At 41.9% G+C, this 21,423-nt stretch overlaps 1 protein-coding gene across 1 annotated transcript; it reads right to left on the bottom strand.

Annotated features, from left to right (window-relative positions):
- Positions 1–10,939: 10,939 nt before the first annotated feature.
- Positions 10,940–20,244, bottom strand: Hmx (H6 family homeobox). Its single transcript, XM_017167846.3, has 3 exons — positions 19,103–20,244; positions 13,368–13,477; positions 10,940–11,775 (listed from the first exon to the last, which is right to left on the bottom strand). The coding sequence occupies exons 1-3, from the start codon at positions 19,954–19,956 to the stop codon at positions 10,940–10,942; spliced, it is 1,800 nt and encodes a 599-aa protein (XP_017023335.1). The 5' UTR covers positions 19,957–20,244.
- Positions 20,245–21,423: the final 1,179 nt, after the last annotated feature.

Here is a 21,423-nt window from a genome sequence, read left to right as displayed (position 1 = left end):
TGCTGGGTGGGGGCGAGTGGGCGTGGCGCTGCCTGTCATCAATCAAAAAGTGCGCAAAATCAAAATGTCACTGGCATGGGGAAGGGGGAGAAGCTAGGTCTCCCGGCGCGGCAGCCAAATCAAATCCTTTGACTGCCTTTGTATTCTGATCCGGGTGGGGGATAAATCCAAGAATTTCAGTCCAAAGAACCTTGAGCGAGGCAGGTGGGAATGATCGATTGCTATCTGGGGTTACCAAGTTCTTTTTTATTGTAAATATGGAAGATTTCTTTATTTAAAAATAAGGTTCTTATTTACAAATTCAGAAGCAAATAAAGATACAACTGGATTTTATATATCTTTATCTAAATGATTTCACCCAAATATTTATTTTAATTTGTAAGCTTCAATAGTAAATTTTATTTCTTATTTCAGTGCTGGCTATCCTTATTGCCACTGCCTTCGATAAACACCTAATTAGCTAATTTCCATTTAATGAAGCCCAGCTTGACCTGGCTATCGTCAGACCTCTGGCTATTAATCATTCAAAGACACTCAATGGACAAATACAAGTTAATTACTTTCCAATTTCGAGTGGAGAACCAGGCAGCAGACCAAATGAATTGAAAGCCAACCACCCCCACGATTCCGACTGGACAGGATGACACCCAGGATAAGCAGGAGCAGTTGAAGTGCACTTTAAAATTAGTTAGGGGTTGAGGAGGAGCCGGGAGACATTGGCAACCGCAGAAATTACATAAACCTTACACGTCCCAGCGACATAAGTCAGCCTGCGGATGTGGCAGCATATGTCGCTAACTGGCGATTGGGGTGGCGCATCTCTATCCATCCATCCCCTTGAGCCCCGATTCCAACCCAAGCGGCGCACCCAATCTCTCCAACCACCAACAGACCGCCCACGCAATCAAATAATTCTGAATCATTAGGTTTTTTACGAAGGGGTGGCTGCCGGGCCCTATTGAGACATTTAGCTCAACTGGATGTTCATTATAATCCACTCGGAGCTTGGTTGGTAGCTACACAGCAAGAAATTTGAATTAATTAATATAATTTAAAAGATTATAATATAAGAAATGGGGGTTTTAATATAAAACTAATGCAACATCAGAGTTAGAGCTTTCATTTTAAGTTTTCTTGTCGTTCAAGATTTTGTAAATATAAAAGGAATAATATTTTTAATATTACTAACTAATCTTAGAATATAGTAATACTTCTATTTAAACACTGAGAGTCCCTGCCTTGTTTTTTTTCTGTGTAATATCCCCATTGCTGGCCATTGCATATGGCACGTAAGCAAGTCGAGTTTTCCCCAAGGCCACCACCTGCCCCTCACTCGCCCGCTGCTCTATTATTAAATGCACTTTTAATCTTGGGCTCCCCTCGCCTCGCCTTGCCCCTCCCTCTCCGCCCGACTGATGTTCGCTTTCAATGATTTTTCCATTTTGCACCCTCAAATGGCGAACGATTATCACCCTTAAATGGTACTTTACACACACAAAGAATGCCAGGCATTGAATAGAATTGAACCGGTGCCCGCCAACCCCCCATCCCCCTAGGAATCCTGGAATCAAGAATCAGTTGAGCTGCTTGCCAGGACTCGGAGAGATTGGTACCGCACTAGAAACAAAGTATTCGAGGGGAACGGGCCCTGGGGTGAGAGATTTCAAGGGTATGAGTGTGCTTTTATAGTCCTGCTGATATCACAGGAAAACATTGGTTTGGGACTGCAAGTCGAGTGTGTATATCCCTGGGATTAGTATGCGATGTTTGTTTAACTTTTCGTCGTGATTTCCCATTCCGGCGAGAGCGGTGAAAAGCTGGTCAGGCAATAAGCGAGGAATTAGGAAAATGAGTGCGGGAAACGGCTTATTGTAATGAAAATTTAGAGCTTGCTTAGATTGCAGTTTACACTGAGGGAAGAACTAAATGATTTTAAAAATTTATTACAAACATTCTATGAAAATAACTGTATTAATTACTGAAATTGTTACTATATCTTAGTACTTAATTACAGGTATATAAAATTTAAAGCTCATCTTATAATGTATCTTCAATTCGCTCTTGAAACTTTCGAGCTTCTTAGTTAGTTAGTTAGTCCAGCCCAACAATTGAAAGTCCTTGCCTTTTGGAGAACCTGCTGTCCTTCTAATAGCCTGTCATCTTGCATTTGTCCTGATATGACAAAGTTCTGTGATGCCATTAAATGGCAAATTACTCAGTCGTTGTCTGGTGTCGATTAAATGAACTCAACCCAATCGGGCAACCCCAAAACAGAAGCGGCGATTTTCCCTTCCTGGCCCTTTTCCTAGTCCTTCCTCCGTAAATCACCAACTCACGACTCAAACACATCGCATCCCTGCCGAGCAGCAGGCACAATTACACGCCGCAGACCCTAAACAAGTTGGCATATAGTATAAAAATCCTGCCTGATGGCCGTACATACATAGATGGATGGCTCGGAATGGCATTGGGTGGGGTGGTGGAAAAGCACTCCCTGCTGTCGTATAGGTACAGTGGGGTACGAGGCTCTTAAAGAGCACATAATTGGTCTGTAATCTATTTTTGACAGATTGAATTTCGCTTTTATCTTGATTTTGTTTTGACTGACTCGGTTGCTGTTGTTCCTGCTGCCTTTCTCCGTACTCCTAATTGGGTTGTATACCAACCACCACCACCCCAGACGAACCCAGCCCAGTGGATTCCACTCCATTTGCAGGTGGAGGGTGGTAAGGTTGCTGCTGCCACTGGCTTTGACGTGAAGATTCGCTAAATGGTTGCCCGGCTTCTGTCCATAGTTTAATATGATAAGTGGGTTGCTTGTCTTGGGCTCGCTTGGGGAATTGGTTTGGTTTTGGTTTAGTACTCTCGTCTCTGGATTCGGAGTCCTTTTCGGGTTCGTGGGGTCGTGTTCGGCCTGTGATTTGGTTTCTGGGTTCGAGTCCGATTGGTTAAATGCCAATTTGGGCGCTGGAAAATTGGTAATTTAAAACCGCAAAGATTCCACCGGTCAGATAAGAAATCGAGTCGAACCAAGTCGACTCGAGTGTTGGCATCCTTCCGAATTTATTCATGACACAGTTCAAGTGTTTTGCATTTCTGGTAATAAATTACATTGAATTGCCAGTGCCTCCAGGGACTTGCCCGAGAACTTTTTATAATTTGACTGTCAACACAAGGCTGCCGAAATGAAAGCAGATAGGACAAGTTATGTAAAGATTTTGCACGGATAATCTTTAATTTCACACCTGAACGCGCCAGAGTTGAAGTTGTTTTGTTAGAGAATAAAGGAAATGTAATTCTTAAATAAATCATATTAAAATCTTAATGCAAAAAAATTTGGGAAAATATGAAAAATGGTTCTTATCTGATCTTTAATGATTCTACAAGAGCAATTATTTGGGAATAAGAATAACTAAGGATAAATTATAGCTTATATTCTATAGTTAACTTTACTTCAATCCACAGAAATTGAAAATCTAATATGTTGTGCCCTCCCAAGAAGTGTCTTCAGTAAACTTTGATGCTTCAAGGACTTTAGTAAAGTATTATTAAAAAGTGTTTTCCTAAAAATAAAAAAAAAGTGTAAGGATTATTACTTTTGTTGTTGTGTAATTACACTCTACAGGCAACTCATTTGGCGAACCGCCTCCCAACCCTTGCCAAAGTCAATTCGAGGAAAAGTGTTCAACATGTCGCACAGCCTGTAATTTTCACACCATTTTCACCACGCCCCCCCCTCGCTTTCCATACGCTTTTGATACGTACTTATTCATTTGCAATTCGGTTTATTCAATTCACGAGTGAAATGGGCGGCACCAGAACGTGTGCTTGCGGCAATTTCCTATAAATATGTTATTCTTTCAGTGATTATTCCTGGAATGGGTTCGCTGTGGGATGGCCATTACGGGCCGCTGCCATGATACCCACTTGCCGGCAGACCAGTAGCAGCGGATCAGGATCAGCAGCAGGAGCAGCCCGACCAGATTGGAAGCGTCAACAAACAGTAACAACAAGCGGACCAAACGAGCCAAACACAAACTTTGTTCAGTTTTTTTGCAATTAAAATGATTTTGTTCACATGACACCCGGTGAGTGTGCGATTGGGGGGTGTAATTTAAATTGTAATGAAGCCCTTCCGGTGGCTGTCAAGACAACGGGGAAGGGGTTGCAACGGGCTAGGGAAAGGTAAGGTACAGATAGAAGTCGAAACCAAAATGACCGTTTTGGTAAGCAAAAATGTATAATAATCAAGCCGCAATTCACACTTAAGTTAGCTCTAGACTTTTGTGTTTTAGATAGTCTGATTAAGCCTTGTTGGAATATCAAGAAACTTCAAATATAATTATAAGAATTAAGAATTTGTTTAACAAAAAAGTGGCAACAATTATTACAAATAGATCGGTTGTCAATATTAGGCAACAAATCTTATAAGAAATAGTTTTTACTAATACTTATACTTATATTTTTTTAAATTTATTTTTCTTAAATATAATTTAATTTTATTAAAACCCAGAATTCGGTTTATAAGACCCAAAATTGTGGAATTAACATGATGAATTACTCAAAGTTAAGTTTAGTTACACCTATATATTCCCATATTATTTTGAAATTCAAATCTTTTGACCTGTGTTTTTGATATAATTTACAATTTAACACTATATTTTGGTACAGTGCAGTGCAGGAGGCCCAGCTAGGCACTAATTTAGCCGCAGGCCAACTGATGTTAAATAGCACAGCGGCCCCGGCGACAATAACAACAGCGGGAGCCATGACAGCCGGGCCAGAGGTGAGATTTGAAAAGCGTTTTGCAACCATTTACACACTGTATCCTGCGCACATCCGCTGGACGGGGGACGAAGGACGTGGCCCTGCACTCGCTGATCCTGATCCGTCATTGTTGACTTCCTGTTACGCAATGCACCGCGCTCGCAATTGTCACGGCCTACATAATTTGTAGGTACACACTCCGGTTGAGGGGCCCTGGCCAGGGACACAATGCCAGGGCATCGAATAACCAAACAGCGCAGTAAGGATTTTATTGTTATTCAATTGGATTCGAATTTTGGGAATTCGTCCTGCGAGAGCGAGTGAATGTTTGCCGGTGTGTGACAGTTGACGCCTCACAAACAGGCGGCTTCCGGTGGCCTCCGTGGGTAAATGGCGTAAATAGGAGCTGTAATTCGATCGGCGAAATGCACATAATTAGCCAGCGACTTGCCGGGCTTGCACTTTTCAACTCGATTTAGTCGACAGGCGACTCGGGTGAAATCCGAGGTCGCCGGCATGGGAGACATTGTTTGTGTGTTATTGCATTAATTTACAACAATATGGCGCGTAATGAGATGGAATTTGATTATGCCATTGTCGACGCGATTCGGCACTGCAACTGGAGCCTAATGTCATTTCACACCACTCGGTAAGTGCCTGTGTGTCGTAATTACCAGTTAAACGGCTTAGGCTCATTTTGCAGCGGCTGGGAAATTGTGCAGGAAGAAGAATTCATTGAAACTATTTAATAATTAAGGATTATTGTGACAGACAAAAAACTCTACAGGACCAAATGAATTCTAATCGCCAAGGAAAGGGAAAAACTGCTCTACAGTGTCTGAAAATGTTATAAAACAAAGTAATTCCTTTGAAATTTGAATAAATCAATGCGACATGTCAAGCAAGTTTCTTTTTTAAACCATTTATTCTTGATAAAATTGCTATAAATCCTAAATCAGAGCTAGTTTTTTGATTAATTTGCATTTCTTTGAGTATTATACATTAATACAAAATAATCATATTGACCATTCAGTAATGATAGTGCTATTTTTTGTTCAATGCCTGCCATTGAGACCATAAAACATTCGCAGCTACACAACTGTCAGTTGATTAAAGCACCTAAATCGCATATAAAAGCGACAGTACAATAAAAAAGACGCAACGCTGATGAGCCTATTATAGTGACAGCAATTGCAGGACATTATGTGTATGTAGGAAGAAAGGAAGTCAACATCACCCCCCCTCGACAACCCTCTGACTACGCACTAAAACACAAAACACACTCACTCGCACACAACTGCTAAAAAATAAAGTCCATAAAAAACCCAGTAACATCGCGTTGAGCAAAAATTGCCCACATTTGCGGCGGCTGACCAGCGGCCGTAACGACAGGAACAAGGATAATGCGAAGAGGACACTGGCAGCAACAGCAACCACAACAGCAGGCGCCGGCGAATGGGAAATAAAATAAATGTGCTAAATGGATAATAAAGTACAAAGAGCGACAGGCATAATGTCCAAACTGACACTCGAAGGCGAAAGGAAAAAAAAACGAACCACAAAAATGGCAATCCTTGTGGGTTCTGTACGAGTGTTTGTGCGAGTCCTTTTTTAAGCGTAATTTAACTGTTGTGGCCATTGTATTTAATTGAACTGTCAACAAAAATAGATAAACATAATGGCAAGTGAGGCAGAAAACATGTCGGTAGAAATCAGGGGAAAAACACAAGCTGTCTATATACTTCTTACTTCTTATCACAGTATCAATATTATTATTATTGATATTATTGTTATTTAAAAATGAAAATAGTTTATATATATTTGAGATATCAGTTTCAATATATTTGTTTTTAAAAACCCTTTTTTATTGTACAGTTTTTCTTACAAACATCTTAAAATATAATTTAAATGTTGTCCCATTGCTATTTTAAATATGTTTCCATATATTAAAATATTTGCTAATATAAAAATTGATGAAAGAAATATATATATCCATACTTTTAAAGATATTTCCAAAGCTTCAATCTGCGAAAGATAGAAAGAAGTTTTCAACATTATTGTCTGTAATTTTCAAATTTATAGTCCTTGGAATAATACTTATTTTACTTAAATTAAATATTTCTTCGTCTACTTTTTTCCCTGTGCACAACTGACACAAATAGTGGGTAAACTTTGCGCTAAGCTGCGCCACTTCAGGCCCAAAAAGGCTGCAATTAAAATAAGTACCCGCCGCTTGGCTTTCCCAACTGCTGCACAGCCAAGCCATAATGCTGCATAACCCAGGGCCTAAACAAAAAATGTTGCCAAAACGCTGCCATATATATATGTATATACTGTATGTAAGTAAGTCCTATGTGGTATATAAGCACATTGTGTTCGCAAGCTAATTAAGAAATTACTGCAGGCAAAACAGCGTCTGCCAAAAGCGCCAAAACCAGCCCCAGCTGGAAACCATCCCGGGGATTCTCCAAATTGGGCAGACCCAACCCCCACTTGGGCGCTATTTGCTGAAAACCACTTCACATATGAGAACGGCAAATGAAATTAACAAAAAGACCGAAAAAAGTTAGTAACGAAAGGGATGAGAGGGATAAGTATAGCCGAATATGCAATGAGCTAGCAGAGGCTCCAAATTAATAAATATATGTTTTATAGTTAGTTTTATGTAGAATTAAATAAGCAATAAAATTGTATTCAATTTTTCTTAAGTATAAATAAGTTGTTTATACTTAAATTTATACAAAAGTAGAGTTAAACAAGGTATAGAATAGCTGAAAACTATAAAATAAGTGTAATATAGGTAAAAAATAAACCCCAACATTTTATAAATTCCATCTAATTACCCCCTCAACCTTATTTAAATTAAAATTTTATAAATTAGATTAAAATATTTCCAATTTCTCGCATTTTTAACCTTATAACCAATAGACTCACCAACTAACTGAGAGCAGGCCATCTCATAATCCAGCAGTCCCACTCACAACGACTCCCCAAATCCGCCCAAACAATTCACTTTACATATGAGCAAATGTGGCCAAAAAGAACCAAATAAAAAAAGATGGAAAGAATATAATGGGAGCCAAGCTGCATTCACAAAAATCAAGAGGCAAAAAGCCAAAAGCAACCAGCCAAAGTGCTCGTTGTCTGCCGAAACCTGCGAAGGCCCAAGTCTGGGGGCAGGCAATTTTTATAATTTCGCTACAATTTTGAGGCATTTTATGAAATGAATTGAAATATTTTTTCGCTCTGCTCTTTTTTCGAGCACATTTCCTCCTTCGGCGAAGAAAAGCCATCATCAAATCCATTCATGCGCTTAAATAAAATGCTCAAGCACTTGACTGCATCCATACAAAAATGTTGTGGGAGAGCCTTTCTGGGGCTGGGGAGTGCCGAATAAAAGGTTGCCTAATTTGTTCAGTTGGCTTTGGACAAAAAGTGCTGGAAAGATTGGCTAAAAACCGAAGGCTGAACCCCTTTTTTATGCTTTCAACAACAAAGCTTATCTTTGTCATTGTGGGGAAAATTCCCATTTTGGGGACGAAAATGGAAGGGATTTCACTATTGTTGGCCAGCGTAATTCTTGATATCCGATTGCGAATTGATTACAAGACAAGGCAATCCTTAAATCCAGCCTTCGGCCAGCGATTTATCAACGAAAATGAAATAAAAGCCAATAAACAAACGTTTTGCGTAATTATATGCCTGCACAAATACCATATACAAATATATATAGTACATTTATTTGTACAATAAAAACAAATCGATTTTAACGCCCGCCATTTATGCGCAGTCGTGTGAACTGCAACACTCCACACAATCGCCTATAATTATGACGCTATATGTACATATATATCTGTCTCTGTATATCTGCTGAATCACAGTTATGCCTGCCTGCGTTTGGTAATTCAAACTTGCCGCCGATGCCGTCGCTTGTTAGGCATGGCGAAAAAAGCATTTTATGCATTTTTATTGCCATTTATTTGCGGCGCGAGCAATTCGCAATTTATTTTGCAATTTAACACGCGATGCGAGGAGCAGAGCGAAAACCAAAGCGGCCCAAAGGACCTAAAGCGGCGGCAGGAAATGGAGGCTCGACGCGACTAAATTGCAACAAACTGCACAATAAATGGCAACTTAAAACGCCTGCGATGCAAATAAAAACAAAAAGCGCCAACATGCATTGCAGCAATTGTGGCAAGAGCTGTTGCAGAGGCATTGTTATTGTCTGTGTACGGCTATTATGTGCAAATGCACTGGAAAAAAATTGTATTTAAAATGTATTATCTTTAAGATGTATTAACAAAAATAATAGTAAAAGTCAACAGTATTTTAAAACTATCCCAGCAAACAAGGAGCGAACTTGGATCCAAAAAATGTCCGCTAAAAATATTAAATACGGACAATGAATCGGACTTTACGAATTAGTTTCGCTAAATGCTCAAAAACGGACGCGCAAACGGACGAATAACGGACGAGTATCGCGAATTCTCAGGATTATACTCGCTTGAAGCCCTCAAAACTATCGTTTTCAATATCATAAACGAAGGTTTTTGTTTGCTGCGACTCTTCTAAGTAAGCTTCTTTATTAAAAATCCAATTTTAATGCCTTTAGAGTAAATAAAACTTATATTTTATAAAGGAAAATGTTTTTTTTTTAAATAAATACATTTTAAAATTAATAAATGTCAAAGATTTTAATGTTTTTCTCACTGCAGGAATCCTACCGCGTTTATTTGCGTTGGCAATTAAACGTAAATAAGCGCTTGCCATCGCTTTCAAGCAAAATGGCAGGGATATAGCCGTGGAAAAACATTTATTACAAATGCCAGCAAATTGCCACACAACGCCAGGATGCAATCACAGATAGAAGGATGAGTCCTGGGCAAGATTTCGATGCAGAGACAATATATTTTGTGGACAGATGCTTGAAAGGGTCGACTGGGCTCACACAAAAAAGGGGTTAGGAATCCTAGCTTAGGATTTAAAACTGTGAGAAGAATGTTTTCAGGAAAAGGTATTTATTATTTACATTTTACTATTTTAATAAAACCTCTTCTTTTTTTTTAAGATTAAAATTGCTCAAATTTTAACCTCTCACGTTAAGAAATAAAATATAAATACTTACCCTGAGAAAATATACATAGTAAACACCAAAAATAAAGTCAATTATAGAGTTTTCTTTTGTTTTTCAATATGTTTATATAATTTATTAATACTTTTTATATGTATAATTTGTAATTTGTTATATTTATAAGCATTCCATTTCATGTCTGTGAACGGGCGTGTGTGTGTGTACGTTGTGAGTTGGTTTTGGTTTCAGTTGAAGTTTGGATTATGTTAACATTCGATTAAAAGTATAAATAATTTAACTAATTATTTGGTAATTGCTTGACCCACGCATAGCCCTTACGAGTAGGTCCTAAACACTAAACATTCATTGCCAGTTTTCCCGGATTTCCCCAGGCTGTTGGCTTAGCATATATCGAACTTAACTTACACTTGACCAGCAATTTAATATTATTCCAAAAGCCAAACAAAAACCGCATGAAAAATTAAGCACCCCACACTATATATGTAGGTCTTAATGGTGTATGTATGTACATGGAGTGGGATATATGTATGTATATTTTAAAGCCTAAACTTATTGAGCAAGAGACATTGACATTTACAAGGAGCGCTGAGTGGCCAGTATTTACAGGGGTTTATAGGAACAAACTATCGAAAAGTTGAAACCAATTTATGTGGCTCTTAAGCGGATCAATCTTGATCTTAGCCTCTACTTCCGCCTGGCCACTTGGTTGAATTTGGCTCAGTAGACCTTTTGGTTGATGGATTTATCCACGGAGGCGGTGACCTCCATGTGCTGACCGGAGTTCTCTTTGCTTTCCAGGCAAAGACCGTTCTTGGCTTGCGAGGGCGTGGCTGATGAGATTGGCGATCCGGATTCCTGCTCCTCGTCCGCCTCCACATCGATGGCAGCATCGTCCTCGTCGTCGAGGTGGCTTCGCTCTAGTTCCTCATCGGAGTCCTGGAGCTCTCGTTCTCGTTCTCGTTCTCGCTCTCGCTCCCGGAGATCCCGCTGCGGCAGGTGCAGGGTCGGCGGCCCCGTCGAATGCGACAGCGGGGTGGGCGGCTTCAGCAGCGACATGGGCGCCGCCAGGCACCCCACGCCCTATACCAGCGACGAGAGCGGCGGTCGCGGTGGGCTGGTGTTGCGTGCCGCTGCCGCCGCATAGTATTGCATCGGATGATGGTGTGGCGGCGGAGGCGGCACAAATCCAGCCGTGGTCCCGTCATGGTAGAGCACGGGCACCCGCACCAATCGCTGGGCCGCATGCGCCATGTTAGCCATATTGGCAGCCTCCAGTTCAGCGGCCAGTTGTCGCTTCCACTTGTTCCGGCGATTCTGGAACCAGATCTTCACCTGCGTCTCGGTCAAACGCAGCGAGGCCGCCAGTCCCGCCCGCTCCGAGGAGCTGAGGTAGCGCTTCAGATCGAAGGTGGATTCCAGCTGAAAGACCTGAGCCCGCGAGAACACCGTGCGGGTCTTCTTCTTGCGCTTCGACCCATTGCCGTCGCCGTGCGGCGAGGAGCTGTCCGAAGGACCGTCGGTGCCGTCATCCTCCTCGATGATCTCCTCGCCCTCTTCGTCCGATTCGTTGGAGCTGCCGGGCAGCAAGTATCCGCCATGTGAGCCAGCCAGGTGCGGATGCGAGTGCGGATGGTGGGCGCTGCCGCCGCCGCTGCTGCTGCTGCTGGTGGGCGTGGTGGGCTGGTGTGGATGCTGTTGCTGCTGTGGATGCTGTTGCTGCTGCTGTGCTGGCTGCTGCTGTTGCTGTTGCTGCTGGTGGTGGGGATGGTACAGGGGATGCAGCGGATGGTGCGAGGGCGACTTGCTGGCCTGGCTGGCGTTGTTGTTGGCAGTGCTGCTAGTATTGTTGTTGTTGTTGTTGGGACTCATGGAAGTGGGTGAGGGGGGATTCTCCGTTGTGTTTGTCGAGGAACTGTCTGCAAAGAGAGAGAACGAGAGAGAGAGGAATTAGAGAGAGAGAAACTTAGAAAGAGAGAGCCTCAAAATTGTATTAGTTGATTTGTCAGTCTCAGTGGGTGGTTTTTGGGGCGAGGGTGGTTCCTTCTGGGGGTTGCTGCCCCAAGTACGTATACGTACGTACATATATCTGTGCAGATTTAAGCTGCAACACTTAACCTCACACTTGTCGCCCCAGCGTTTTTATCTTTTCCACTTTTTTTTTTTTGCTTTTGTCGTCATTTTGCGATTGCTCTGCCTGCCCCTCACAGCGCAGACGCCGAGAGTATTTATTCCAGATATATATACACACATCGAAATATATATTTATATATATATATGTATATGTATATGGCATAGCCATACCGTGTGGGTGGACTTGTCTGCGCGTTAAATTACCATTTAAAATGGCTGTCAGTCAGCTTGGCCGATTTTCTTTTTATCGAAGCTTTTAGTTTTGATCTCATTCGAAAAGTTTAAATTGCCGTAATTTGCCTTGGATGGATTTGAGCCTGGAATTTTTTAAGCTCTTAATAGCCCCCCGCAGGCTATAAACTTTCGCCTCCCAAACTCCCGCCAGGATAGATGAAGGCTGATGGAGTTGGAGCTAGATGAAGTGAAGAACTTAAGGCCAATTTACATGAACAAATGCAATTGCAACGACTCTTAATGCCCAAAGGGGCCAATTAAGTGGGGCTTAAAAGGTCTGCACTGCGGCAGTTGCAGTTGCAGTTGCAGTTGCAGCTGCAGTTGCGCTCTCCACTGACTGAAGCGTGTCAAACGCTTTGTCCGTAACTCGATACTCGATTACAAATTGCAATTAATTGCAAATGGCGATTAAAGCAGCCGTCTCACTGGCTTCCTGTACGTGAGAGTGTGTGCGAGCTTAAGACATTTGCATAGTCTGCTTCTGGGGGCGAAATTCTTTGAGGCATTAGTCGCCGCCATTGACTAAACAAATTAACTGCAAGTCCACTGACAGAAATCTATTATAAATGAAGACATTTTGGGGAATAAGAAACCATAGGAATGGACTTTGCCATAGAAAATGTTACCTGAATTATATTTACATAAATAATTCATATATGTTTTGACTTCAAGAAAATCTTTGTTTATGAAAATTTACCAATTTCATTTTAAAAGTTTTTAAATTATTTTATTAATTAGTTATATTAATATATTTTTGTAAAATATTTAACCTTCAACAAATTAAAAATTGACAAACTTTATTTAAAAATTGAATACAATAAAAATGGAAATGGAATAAAGCGCACCTCATACACCTCTTTCAAGCCACAATCTTTAAGAAATAAAAATATTATAAAAACAAATATTAAATTTTAAATAACCCCATTTCGTTCAGTGAACAGTGAGGAATGTGCCTGACACATCGCATTCCTCGGCTAAATTAAAAGGCGGATGAAACGAATGCTAAGCCGCTGTGGCATGTGTTCAGCACAGTTCAGTTCAATTCAGTTCCGTTTAGTTGGTTTAGTTAGTTGCTCGTCTTAATTTTAGAAAAGGGTGCGGGATGGCCAACTCCGCTGGCTATTTTTAATTCACTTAGACTTACCATGAGTGGGACTGTGGAAGGGCAGCCGCTGGGGGGCCCAGGGCCATCCGGGCGGACACAGGGCGGCATAGCGACCAGCAAGGGCTCCCCACTGCGAGATGAAGCCGAGTCTGAAAGGAGAGAATCGAGGTATTGGTTAATAACGCCATCAATTATGCATTCTAACGATTGCTAGGCAAAATCAAGACGTGAAAAAAAAGCCTCCGAGATGCGGGCCAAACTTAAGAGGCCATTAGACATTTACCATTTTGCCGGCGGCCAAAAGTTGTTCGAGCTAAGAAAGTTCAAGCATCAAAGTTCGGTCGGAGGGGGGCTGGGGGGTAAGGAGGCTAGCGACCCTTAACAACCCCATAACTGACAACAGCTGTTAAGAATTTGGGCCACTCAACCCTCTGTTTGGAGAATATATATAGAAAATACAGGGGAAAAAACAAGAGACTGTGATTTATGACCTAAAAAAAAATGTGAGTTTTTATATTTATTAAGATAAGGTGTGATTTTTTACTTAAAAAGCCGTTCAAAATAACAAAGCTTTAAAAATAATATTTAATAAATGTAATACATTTTTTAAACTCTTTTTTAAGGGTGTGAAAAATATATATAACATATTTTAAAAGTGTTTCCTGTATGTTTAATATACAAAACCGCAAAGAATTTTCCATTTCGAATACTTTCAGTGTACAAGCATATACAAGTGAGTGGGTGTAACCTTGTTAACTTGCTGGCTTAAAAGCATCTTTATAAATACATTTTATTTATTTATGCTGGCAAGACGAAACACTTTTCGTTATAATGTGTTCTATATTCGCATCAAGGAAAGTTCCATGGGGGATGTTTTTTTGGTTTTCCCAGCCTGTGTCTTTGTCTGTGTCTGCGTCTGCCCTTCGTTTTCGGGCCATGTCAAAACAGACGGAATGTAATTGGCCAAAGTTGCTTTTGTCTCTCGACTGTGATTAATTCATTGGTTTTTTATTTGCTGCCTTTTAAGCTTCCCACGCACCCACTGAACTTTGGTGTTAAATGTAAGCCCAACGAATTGCAATTCTCACCGTTCTAAAATGCCAAGCCACATATGTATATGTATAGTGTGTACATGTGGGCGAAAGTATCTACCCCTTGGGCTCGTTTTCGCATTCTGCTTTTAACGGACTGTTGGGCTAAGCTCCCGGCCAAAACCCGGCCCCGTTTTAGCCCCCCTTTTCAGTATTGCCGCAAACTTTGACCGCTCGGGTCACCGACTGTGATTTCTTTTCGAGGGTGCAAGTGCAGCAACAGCAGCAGCGACGACTGCAACCCAAACCCACTCAGCGACAGACAGTCAGGGAGTGTGTGTGCCTGTGTGTGACATTAACATTTAGTTGACCTCTTTCGCTGCGGCCAAGGGTGCCGTCGGTGCAGGTGTGGAAATCAATAGCCAGGTGGGCCAGAGCCCACTCTCATCCACACTCTGAGTCTCTCTCTCTCTTGCCTTGCTCTACCCGGCAGTAATGATTTTCAATTAAGTTTACCCGGTCCTCAACTCGGGAAATTATGAGGACTCTTTAGGGGCTTCCCCAAGTTGGCAGCTCAAGTCACTTCTAATGGGCTTCATGTTTACAGCGTCAATTGAGAGAAAGCCGCTTTGGCTTTCGGCTAGTTTCGAGGCAGCCCGAAGCCAGACCCCAAACAGCCGCAGAAAGACCAAAATGGTAGGAACTCCGATCGGATTACTAGTGCACATGAAAGAAACAGGGCCTAAAAAGGGGTTTTTTAGTTGGGTAATTGAGAAAAGAATCTCTAGGGTTTTACTTTAAACGTAATAAAAGGGATGTAAAACATTTTACTGCCTTTATAAATGATTTTAACTCACTTTAGAGTTCAAATATCTTTACAATTAAACTCTTTCTAGGAAATAATCTAAATTATCGTCATAAATACTATACCCTTCTAAGAAATTTAAATAAAATTCCCTGAATATGAAGTTTCCCTTTCAAGTCTGTTTTTTTCTTATCAATCATTTAGAATCTCCCTTCTCCCCCTAGCGAAAAGTAAAAAGAAGACAAAAGAAATTACCCCAATTACTGGGCTAATTTTTAAAACAACCTTCGTCGACATGAAAAATGAAAACAAAAGCTTGTAGCTATTTGCTCAACTAATTACGCAAATCAAGAACTCGACTTGGGCTAATGAAATAAATACAAAATAAATCTGCCCGCGGCCAACCGCGGACGGCTGGGTATTCATTTCCATTTCCATTGGGCGGAAGTGGACGGCCATGTTTTTAGAAGTGGGTGCGGTGCGCCTGCCCCATTTAGAGGGCTCCAAGTCAGCCAAGTCACCCCCCGACTGTCAAATGGCTGATGAGGGATGCAGTTGCTGTTATTTAGCTCTTAATGAATTGTTTGTGGTTCTCGCTCTGGGCACCCATCATAACTCCCCGTCTTTGGAGCCCTTTTGTCGGAGGGATAAAAGTGTGCTATGCAATTGAGTTGTTTAACATGGCGTTCAACATTGGTTTTTCCTTGGCTCCCTTTTCCGCACGGTTTTCTTTTTGGTTTTTTCATTGACTCGCCAAGTCTTGGCTTTGATGTCCCCGGGCTGTGTGTGGGGCATTCATTGTGTCGAGAAGATCTAAGCAAAGTTCAAACAAATGTGACAGACTAGCAGACTGACTGAGTCTCTCTGTCTGGGGTTAAGTTTAATAAATTGCGGCAATGATTGGAATTAAGCAATTGAAAAAGTATTACCCGCACATTGTGGCATTAATGGAATTGATTTAAATAAATAAATTTAAATGGGAGAGAGGCAATGGTGAACCCAAAAACCGCTTAGGAATCGCTCATGCATAAAAGATTTGCACACTCTAATTGGCCCATCCCGTCCGTGCGGGACTCTCTCCCCTTCCAAATATATAGTATATGCCGGGAATTATTACTTTACATTGTTGACATTTAGCTGTGCGGGTTTCTGAGGGGTACTCGACCTGGCCGCAAAAGTAGGCAAAATATTGAACACTTGAATGGGCAGCAGCAGCGAACTTTGCTTTGTCACTAAACGGGATTATAACCAATATTGCTGCGCCTGGGGAGCGGCTTAGTCCTGAGGATGAGTCGAAACAAATAAGAACCAAAAATGGTGACATTTGTAAAGAGGACGATATTAGTTTTCGGTTTCTCCGGCTTTGTTGCAATATTTCGACCAACGCCATGGGAAGCCCCGCCAAATGACACGCGACCCCAGGACATAGAAAAAGGGAAAGTCAAGCCGCAGACTCAGATACAAATCCCAGATCGGATTCATCTGATGGTCCGCGAAATATGTTTTGATTAAATGACGTTCACCAAGGACAGCCATAGAAATTCCCGTCGCACCATTGCGATAAGGAATCAAAGGCATTTCACCACTAAACGCTAATCCCCTCAGCGGAATCAGATAGAAATGCAGATACATTTATATATATATATAGATGGGATTTGTTAAGTACTCAAGCGATTGCGATTGCAATTGGATTGTAATTACTTTTCATTGTGTGTGCGAGTGTGTGTGTAATTATAATGTCATCGTCTGCTTTTTGCGTCATCCTGGGAGAAGAGAACAAAGCCCGAGCAGCAGGACGAGGCAGGCACCCTTTCCGTTTTGCGGTCCCATTGTTTCGCGTCCACTCACAAGCATATCGGGTTACACCTCCCAAATGCCCTTCGTTCTCCAACTCCTTGAATCGTAATTAAGTGAACGCAATTGCAGGAGCCGGAGGAGAAAGCCTCAGCCACGGCGACTAATTAAAAACGTAAGCGCAACTGTCAAAACAAGCCGAGTTCGCCGAGCGAAAGTCTACTCAGACTTAAACGATCACTCAGCAATATTTATACATATATAACCCTGGCATTAATCATTCCGTTTGATGATCGAGTGATAAGCCCGTCACATAGGCAGCCACACGTCAGCTGGGCAAGCGCCAAGCCGCAGGAGGCGACACTTTGGCCAGGACGAGAAAGAGAACGAGAACGAGGGCGAGTCCTTTAATTGGGGTAACCGTAGGGAGAGGAGAGCAGGGACTGTGGCGACCCTCGGCCAACCTGACTGACTGACTAACTTCCCTTATCGCCACGATCAGCGGCGCGGGCACGCGTAAATGAAATGAAAATGATCATTATTAAAAAAAAAAGAACAAACGTCAGACTAAAGCGTCTGGGGGAGTCCCCTCTCATAAAATAAAAGTGCAACGTATAAATTCTCTGAGTTTTTTGTTGTATTAATTCAACACATACGTTAATCGAGCCACTTGGAAATTCGATCTCTCATTTGGTATGCAACATTCTGAAAGCCGGCTAAGTGGGGTTAAAATGCCAACTTGTATCGTATTAAATGCCCCAAAAAATGTAAGGACACTGGGAGAATATAATGAGTTATAGGAGTTTACTTAAAATATTAAATAAATGAATACTTCAAGGTATTTCAGGTATTTTAACAATTGAATATTTGTACAAAGTTCAAACTAAAAATATCTACAAGCAGGCTCATCTTAAGAGGTGACATTTATCCTATCCTCCATTTTATATATAATTCCCTTAACTAAAATCCCTCTTTTATTTTTCAGTGCTAGTTTTTTTTTTATAAATAAGTTGCAGTTGCAGAAACAAACAGCTGTGGAACCGCTCCTGTTTTGTGGATTAGTTTTGAGGGTCTGAGGGCTCATTCATTGGACTGCCTACGCTTTGCATACGATACTGGAGCATTGTCAGTCCGTCAATCAGTCAGTTGGGTTCATTCACGAATATTGTAAGCATTGAATTTCAACTGGCAAATGTTGGGTAATTCGATATGCTGGCCAAATTATAACCCCGACCGGTCAGACATATTTATGTATCCATAAATTCGGGGTCAACTAATGTCCGATGCAATTGAAAACGGTTGCACTTTAGTTTTATCAGGCCGGAATCGGTGAAATCCTTCAAGGACAATGGTCTGGTACTTTAGCCATTTGCATTTTCACCCACTTAATGTCTCGTGTAACGTTTGCCCAACAATTTTTGGCCTTATCGACCATCTTTCTTCTATCTTTTCTTTTTTGTGTGTCTTTCCTGCGAAGAGATTTGTGTCACCTTCCTTTGTCCTTCCCTAGGACGATTATATAAAATTGGCCCAGCCCGAGGGCGAACAAGTGGAATTGCAGTCTCCTTTTTGGGCTCATTGAGGGAAGGCTTGACTTTTTGGTTTCAGCTTGCCGGAGAATGTCCTAATCTGGGTCGCCTACACTGAGCATAAAGTGGATCTCAAAACGTATTTGCCAAGCGATGTTGTATACATATCTAAATGTTTACCTTGTGTTTGTGTACTACCTTAAATTTCATTTTTAAAAACCGATAATAAAGTAATATTTTAGAATGAAACAGGGATCGTTTTTTGTCTAGAGAATTTTTGGAAAGAGGATTGTTTGAGACTGGAATTTATAATATTATTTAAAATTGTTAATTGTTCAGGCATATCTAAGCCCTTAAAAACACTTTCTGGAATTACTTTACTTAATGAAAACGAGAAACTGATTCTAATTTCCAGGTAAATTTAAATCAAAACTTAATTTAAGTAGAAGAACCAGAAGGTGGTTAATTAATATCAAAAGTTAAATATTTTTAAAATTATAAACCAAAAGAAAGGTAAACCTCTTCAGTAATTCCGTTCTTCTACCTAAGTTTCAAAATACAAATCCGAAATTTCAGCTTACATCTCCAAAACAAGTTATATAGTTTATATCTCACCTGGACAACATGGCTGCATCCTGTGGCCCGCCAGGTCCTGGCTGTGGCAACTGCGGTATGGGCGTTATCAGCGCCGCGGCCCCGTTCTTCTTCGCCGGCTCGCTGCGGCTCAGAATACTCGAGATGGAGAAGCTGGTGAAGCCGTTGGAGCCGGTGGTGGCCTTGCCGCCACCCCCACCGCTGCTCCCGTTACTGTCGTTACTGTTGGCGCTCAGGTTGGCCGCTGCCACCGCTGCTGCTGCCGCAGCCGCTGCCGCTGAGGCACAGGTGTTGTTGTGATTCAAAGCCTTGCTGTTGTTGTTGTTCAAGTTGATGTTGTGGCCGGGCAGCTCTTCCCCGCCATTCCGCTCGGGACTTTTGGGTGGCGGACTCAGACGCTCGCCGTGCTGTTGCTGCTGCTGTGCCTGCAACTGGTGTTGCTGCTGCTGCAACTGTGTGTGCTGCTGGCTGGTGGGCGTGAGGGCGTGCTGCAGCAGGGCGGGGTGCGTGGCACCGTGAGCGGGATGCAAGTGTCCGAAGCTGTGAAGCGCATGATGCAGCGCCACCGGATGCCCGCCCAGCGTGCTGAGGTGATGTTGCAGATGGTGATGCAACACGGCCGGCGGCACAGCGCCACCGTTGGGGCTGTGATGGAAGTGGGTGCCGCCGGAAGTCGAGGTCGAGGTTGTGGGCGTACCGGCGGCCGTGTTTGGGGTATTGGAGCGGTGCGTGGGCGTGGCCGGTGGCGAACTGCCGTCGGCGGAGCGGGCCGGCGAGCGGGCCAGCATCGGACTGTCGCGGGTGGCGGCGCCCAGGGGACTTGGCTCCGGACTGGAGACCACGCTGATATCAACTTCGGCCTCGGAGGAAGACATGGTTACTGGGATCAGTTTACTTGATATAACTAGTGGCCTTTATTTTCGAAATTAAATTAAAAATTTATGTGTTTTGGGCTTATTAATTTTTGTTTTGATATTAGTTTGTTCTAGTTCTTTTTTTTATTCTTCCACTAATCTGTGTTCTTTGTTTTTCACTTGTGTTTTTAGCTATGTTGTTATTTTAATTGAAACTTGTTTAGTTTTCTTCACTCTATTTGTGGTCACGAAAACTCGGTAATGGGAAAACGCCGAGCGCTACCGTTGGGAGAGAGACACGTCTGCACCGTTTGATCAACGTTTCGCATTTAAATTCAAATGCGACTGTTAACGGACGCACAAGTCCTCCGACAGAGTCCTGTGTCCTTTGGGCCTGTGTAAGTGTGTGTGTGTGTGTGTGTGTGTGCTTGTTTGAGTGAGTGTGTGCGGGAAAGCGATCGTTTAGTATTTTTATTGTTTCAGCCTCTGGATTTTTAACCCCCGGTCTCGTGTCCGGAGAGCGTGAAACTGAAACTGAGACTGAGGTGGTTGGTTGGCAGCTCTGCAAATTCTTTTGGTCTTTGCGCTAAATGGTTTTCCACAAACACACACACTTACCTGTTTTCCTACCCCTCCTGGGAGGGTGTGTCCCATTCTTTCTCTCTGGCCAGCTCTCACTCTCTCTATCTCTCTTACGGTTGTTTCCCTCCCTTTCTGGCCTGAGCGAAGCACTCACTCTATTCCATTCCATTTGCAGTTTGAAATTTCTTTTCGTTTATTTCGACAATTGCACTGCAACCACATCGACAGACACTTTTTTTAGATTCCAAGATTCTTTTTTCCTTTTCTTGTGGGGGAAGGGGTGGTGTCCTTTGGGTGGGTTTTCCCGCCCAGAATGGGAAACACTTGGCATGTGGAACACGGCTAAAGTGGGGGCGCACTCGGCTCGGTTCGAAAATCGAGTCGACTCGAGTCGAATCGCTCGGCTTGGGTCCATTGAAATGCCAATATAAAATCAATCAATTGCCACCTAAGAGGGGTCAAGTGTTGCTCTGTGGCGCCATTGAAATTTTCCAGCCAGCCAGATGCAAACTTTTTCGACCAGAAAAGTGTTGGCGAATATGTAGCAATTGATTGCAACTTTTGCGGCTGTCTGAGCGGATGAGAAACGATTTGCAAAGGTTAGGTTTGAAAAGGTCGGAATGAAAGGATTATCAAGGAAATTGAATATGGATCGTTGAAATTGAGAAAGAATATATCAAAGGAGAGCCTTGGTGAAAAAAACAATAAATTATTTAAATATTTATTCTGTAAAATTATATATAAACTATGGTAAGAGTAAAATCTTTAAATATTTAAATATCTAAGGTGTATCGTGATCTAAAGGATATGAAAATTAAACTTAAACTTAAACTTAAATGCAATTCAAAATTAAGCTAATACTAGGTTGCTTAAAATATTACTAGGGGTTTTAAAACCCTTGAAAAA

Source organism: Drosophila kikkawai, chromosome 3R (assembly GCF_030179895.1).
Source record: "Drosophila kikkawai strain 14028-0561.14 chromosome 3R, DkikHiC1v2, whole genome shotgun sequence".
Taxonomy (NCBI): Eukaryota; Metazoa; Arthropoda; class Insecta; order Diptera; family Drosophilidae; genus Drosophila; species Drosophila kikkawai.
The sequence above is the reverse complement of the archived record's forward strand: the minus strand, read 5'-3'. Positions and strand labels throughout refer to the sequence as shown.

What these genes read in the sequence shown, in the direction of transcription:
- Hmx (XM_017167846.3), bottom strand. Translation starts at nt 19,956, where the DNA reads ATGTCTTCCTCCGAGGCCGAAGTTGATATCAGCGTGGTCTCCAGTCCG. An exon ending in GATGCAGCCATGTTGTCCAG is followed by an intron (nt 13,478 to 19,102) that starts GTGAGATATAAA and finishes CTCTCCTTTCAG; the next exon opens with ACTCGGCTTCATCTCGCAGT. An exon ending in CTTCCACAGTCCCACTCATG is followed by an intron (nt 11,776 to 13,367) that starts GTAAGTCTAAGT and finishes CTCTCTTTGCAG; the next exon opens with ACAGTTCCTCGACAAACACA.